The sequence below is a fragment of the Hevea brasiliensis genome, chromosome 14, assembly GCF_030052815.1.
Source record: "Hevea brasiliensis isolate MT/VB/25A 57/8 chromosome 14, ASM3005281v1, whole genome shotgun sequence".
Taxonomy (NCBI): Eukaryota; Viridiplantae; Streptophyta; class Magnoliopsida; order Malpighiales; family Euphorbiaceae; genus Hevea; species Hevea brasiliensis.
This window is the reverse complement of record NC_079506.1, coordinates 70,288,739-70,294,316: the sequence shown is the minus strand read 5'-3', so window position 1 is coordinate 70,294,316 and position 5,578 is coordinate 70,288,739. Positions and strand designations below refer to the sequence as shown.

The 5,578-nt window shown below is 32.2% G+C and overlaps 1 protein-coding gene and 1 long non-coding RNA gene across 3 annotated transcripts; one reads left to right on the top strand and one right to left on the bottom strand.

Annotated features, from left to right (window-relative positions):
• The first annotated feature begins 740 nt into the window (after positions 1-740).
• LOC110668345 (uncharacterized) lies at positions 741-3,027 on the top strand. 2 transcript variants are annotated; one of them, XR_002497514.2, is made up of 2 exons: positions 741-2,439; positions 2,540-3,027. It is a non-coding gene; the product is annotated as an uncharacterized LOC110668345 (long non-coding RNA). The 2 variants fall into 2 exon arrangements; XR_002497513.2 differs by having other exon boundaries at positions 741-2,452.
• Positions 3,028-3,346: 319 nt separating this feature from the next.
• Positions 3,347-4,520, bottom strand: LOC110667781 (probable mediator of RNA polymerase II transcription subunit 26c). The gene has a single exon (XM_021828751.2). It carries the CDS (start codon positions 4,430-4,432, stop codon positions 3,425-3,427), a length of 1,008 nt encoding a protein of 335 aa, XP_021684443.2. The 5' UTR covers positions 4,433-4,520; the 3' UTR covers positions 3,347-3,424.
• Between the last annotated feature and the right edge of the window lie 1,058 nt (positions 4,521-5,578).

Here is a 5,578-nt window from a genome sequence, read left to right as displayed (position 1 = left end):
TATTAAACTAATTCTATAAAAAAATTCAATCATAAATAAACTATATAAAAAGATTCAATTATATAAAATTTTCAAATTTAGAAGTAATATATTATATATTGACTAACAAAATACTTAAATTAAACTGAATGGAGAAATTAAATATTAAACAGTACAAAAATATAGAGACAAACTATTTTTTTTTTTAAATTGGAGGATCAAGTAATTATTTCATTAAAATAGAAGGTTTAAATAATAATTTTCTTAAAAGTAATAATTTTTCATTTGGATGAAAAGACAATTGTTAATAAAATGGCAAGAAACCAATGGTCATCGATATGTGAAGGGTAAATTATTATTTAGCCCCTCAATTATGTCGTAACTAATGACTTGATTATTTTATTTACTCCCTCATATTTGATTCCATTAACTATTTGGTCATTCCATTCATTTTAATCAATTTAACTATATGCCAAGGAACTAAACCATGGTCAATGAAGGACAAAAGCATTGACAATGATAAAAAAAAAAAACACTGAGGAATAAAAATGGTTACAATGATAAAAATTCAAAGACGAAAATGTTTACCATTAATGCAAAAGTTTAACCAAAATAGACAAAGCAAGGAAAGTGTGCAAATCAAAACTTATAAATTAGCTAATGTGTTTTTCAAAATATGAGAATCAAATCATTAATTTTTCTATAGTACAAGAATAAATAATAATTTTCTCTTTATAAAAATGTGAATTAAAAAAAATAGCTATAGCATTATAGGACAGTGTGCTATATACACTGTTGAAACTTAAGCAAGCAGAGCCTCGGTGCTTAACTGCTTAAGCCAGCATAGCCTTGTGCTTGTTCCAACTCATATACTGAACTCAGCTAATTGCAACTCTTCTTCTTCTTCTTACTCAAAATGGCCTTCTTCTTCTTTTAGAATTAAACCAAACCCACTCGTTCTACTGGAAGCGGAGGTCTAGATTTGGTTGATTTGGTCTAGCTATCGGATGACAAAAGGATGCCGACGTCTATTGCAACAATACCCCCTGGCTCTGTGTGAGTCTCTTCAACAACATATGGTGCAAACTTCATGTCCTTGCAATTGAAATCTGGGTTTGTAGAAAATCTGTCTGATTTCTTCTTCTTCTCCTTGATTTGCTTAAATTAGTATTCATTACTGATATTATTCACCCTTCTTTTGGCCTGCTTATTGCAAAATGTAAATTTGCCTTTGCTTCTTTGGATTTCCTGTATGTATAGAACAATTTTGTATTTTGATGGTGATAAATGATAATTGACTACCATCTGGATTTGATTCTGCGGAAGCTGCTGCTAGTAATAGGTCAAATCGATGAATCCCATACTTTGGTATTTTGATTCGAAACCAAAACGACGGATTACAAACCGCTAGATAATTCGCCAAGTTTGGGTTCAGTGGAAATTGCTCTCTACTCTAAATTAGCAAAGAGAATTCCTTTTAATATTTTGTCTAAAATTTGTTATCTTAGTGGCAATATGGTTCCATTCCAAATGATCTATGTCATCTGAGCAATCTGGGTGAGTTAAGACTTTTAGGGTCAGTACCAAGTTGCTTTGGGAATCTTACCTCTCTAACAGCTTGATAGCAATAATTTAACTTCAAGTATGCCCTTAAGGAGGACATGTTGGTTTTTAACTTGTCATCAAATTCACTAGGTGGCCATCTGAATTGGAAATTTAGAGGTCATTTATCAAATGGACTTGTCAAAGAATCATTTCTTTGGTGGTATTCCAAGTGAGATCGGTGCTCTCCAACAGTTGATAATTTATCTCTCTTTGGCACATAATAAATTCCAAGGACCTATACCAGGTTCAATTGGGAGCACCTGGATCTCTCCAATAGCATACTCTCTGCTGTGATTGCCAAGATTGTAAATGGTCCTCTGCAAGGAATTTCTCCTTCTAGTCTGTTGTAAGACAGACTTGGGAACAGCTCTTTTATGCACAATCTTGGACCCTGCGGAGCTCCTCAGCTAGGCTTCAATAAGATTTCTGAAATATGTTTTACCGGCTACAGCTTCAGCAATATTGGTACTAGCCCTTGTATATGTGCTGGCAAGGCGGCAAAGAAAAAAGGAGAACAGTCCTTTCTCTACTCAACCTGATTTGCTACATATAGCAACATATAGAAGGTTTTCATACCAGGAACTCATGCAGGCTACAAATGGATTAGACGAAAGTAACCTACTTTTGGATATAGAGGGATGCTTGGTATGGCTGCTGCAGTAAAGGTATTCAATTTGCAACTAGTTTTGACGCAGAATGTGAAGTTCTTTGAAGCATTCGTCACAGAAATCTTATCAAAATTATCAACAGCTGTGCCAATGTTGACGTCAAAGCATTGGTGATGGAGTTCATGCCCAATGGAAACCTTGAGGCATTGTTGCACTCTAATTCCTATTGCTTGGATATGCTACAGAGGTTAAACAGCTTGGTAGATGTTGCACTTTCTTTGGAATATCTTCACTACAATTTTGTTTTGATTTTCATGATTTCTCTACATTTTTTATGTTATATGCAGAGTCTGGATCACAGGGAATAGTGTCTTATGGAATCATGTTGATGGAAACATTTACAAGGAAGAAGCCCACAGGAGAAATGTGCTTGAAAGATTGGGTATTAGACTCATTGCAGAGTGGTGAGATGATGGATTCCAAACACAAATGAGAGTGATCTCGCAGCTAATGTGTATAATCTGTCATGAGTTTGGCTTGTGAAATGAGGATCAACATTCTACACAGGCTGAAGAAAATAAAGGACAAGTATGAAAAGAACATGCAAGCCACTTGCAAATTACCATAAAATCTTTTCTTTTTCTCTACAAAAGTGGAATTCTTTTTGCTTCTATAATGGTTAAGCTACTATATAGTCTCAACTTATGCTTACGTAAAACAATTTATTCCTCTAAATTCTGGAGTGTACGAACTAGATTTAGGAAAAGTGGTGTCCTTTGTAGTGCTGTGCATCAGCTTCAATATATAATTGAAATGAAAATTTTTATGAACCAAATTGAATTACATATTACTGATTTTTCAATTTCATTTGACACGTTCTTGGCAAATTTTCAAGAATTACATAAGACCAAACCTCTCAAATTCTCATTGCAATTTAAAAGCAAGCAACCATGAACTATCTGCAGAAATTAACATGCAAATGTCCAAAATTTAAGAGCTTTAATATCCAAAATTCAGGGCAAATATGTTAAAAGATCAAATTGGAAAATAATCAAATTATCATAGAATGCAATAATTTCATGTTCACAAATATGATTTTCTTTTAAAAAAACCGACCCAACTTACAAAAATAACGCATTATCCTCAACCTTAATATATAAACCATCTTTAAGGGTATTGCAAATATAAAAGATCTGAATAAGCAGAGCCTGTTAAAGACCCTTCTGCCAAAATCAGTAGCGCCGCCCCAGAGAACCACCACCTTTGTTCTTTGCAAAAAAGGCAATCTTGGGTTTTGGAATATCATGTATGTCTATCACTTGAATTGTTCTTTGCTTCTTGGCATTTAAGGCTTCTTTGTAATTCTCTTGAAGCCTCTTGCTTGCAGAGGCCAGCCTCTCATAATCAACTTCTCTCTCTCTTTGCTGCTGCTGCTCTCTCTGTCTCTGCACATTGTGAGAAACAGAAACTGATTGATGGGTAGGTCTACGAGGAGCTTCTTTTCGAGGAACCGGTTTTGGCTTTCCTTCTGGTTCACAAGTTTTCTTGTCTGAATCAGAACTCTCTTTGTGAGTATTTGGAGAGTATGCAATATCAGGAACCTGGTTCCGGGAAATTTTCTGCTGTGGGGAGTTCCCATCAGCCGTTAGAGTAGAGGATGCTTGCTCTTCTTGAGGATTTAGCCTCAACCATTCATCTACAATTTCTCTCCATTTCCTGACAAGTTGCTTCACTAATCTCCGAACATCATCGGATGAATGCTTTCTCAAACTACTGACATGTCTTCCAATGCCAGTGTCCTTGAGTGCCTCGAAGGTCATATCCATATCTGCTAAAGTTTGAAGCAAATCAACCAGAGAATCTTGAGACTGATCAGGATTTTCAAGATGTTGTATAATCTCCAAAATCTTCTTCTGCTTATCGTCGAACAATCCCGCAAATGGATCCAATTCATCATCGTTTTCTTCATGTTCATCTCCATAAATCGACCCACTTCGACATCCATCTCCACCTTTGGCTTCATTTCTGTTTTCTCTCATTTCATGCCCATCACTAATCCTGCCCATACTCCTACATCGACCAGGCGAGCTCAATGCGCATAGCATTTCAACAATCTTATCTCTCCGCTGCTTCAAGTCAGCCCCGAAATCCAACGAAGCCACCAATATCGCAGTGTCAATAAAAGTCCAGACGTCAACACCCGTAATCTCCAGAATCCATCGAAAATCATCTATATCCATTCTATATATCTTGATAAAAAACAAAGAACAAAGAATTGATATACTAGAAGAACAAAGAACTTGTATATTTTCTTGGGTATATAATATGAATCTTCGGCGATAGAAGTCTGATGGAGAAGCAAAACAATAAGTAATAATCTGACTCCAAATTTCGCTAGGAAACCAGACTCCTAAATTCACTGGGAAAACAAAATAATAATAATAATAATAATAATAATAATAATAATAATAATAATAATAATAATAATAATAATTTCTGCAATTATTTTAAACAAATAAATTTTCATAAAATTTTGTAAATTTTATTTATAAATTCATTTTAAATTTTATATCTCTATTCCTATAAAATCTATCATACTTCTAATTCTATTAAGGTTGGTAAAATTTACGATTAAAGCAATAGAAATATCGTAAAAATTTTACAAGAATTGATTTAGACTAAAAAAAATAATAAGAATAATAACAGAGATAATACTAAAATTTAAAAAATACGAATAGTTGACGAAATCAAATGTAAGGGTGTAAATCATGTATTTTTAAAAATATAAGATCAAGTCATTAATTTTGATATAATTGAGAGACTAAATAATAATTTATTTTTATAAAAAAAAAAGTTATAGCTTTGGAGGACTATGCATTTTACACACTTTTAAACTTAAGCAAGCATAATTAATATAAATGAGAAAAGAGAAGAAGAGCAAAAGAAGCAAAAGAAAAAGATTCAGAAATTAGTTTTAAAGAATATTATGTCCATTGAATGATCAAGATAAAATGCATCACATCTTCACATTAATAATTTCAATGATAAAATGCAAAAGTCACTTTCTAAACTTTTTGGTAAATAAATAAAGATTTTTATAAACTGTAACAGCTTGGTATCCTGTGTTAATAGACGTCCTAAATTATCTGATATTTGAAATGAAAGGAAATAAAGTTAAGAAAATGTCTCTATGAAAATATTTTTTTATTGTTTGATTGTAATATAATTTTAATTTTATTTAAAAATTAAATTATGTTATTAAATATTTTTTATTTTTAATATTTATAAATAATATGAATTTAAAAAAATCTATATTACTTATTCATGTTAATATATATATATATATATATATATATATATATATATATATATATATATATATTAAC

Coding starts and splice junctions, on each gene's coding strand:
- LOC110667781 (XM_021828751.2), bottom strand. CDS start 4,432: ATGGATATAGATGATTTTCGATGGATTCTGGAGATTACGGGTGTTGAC.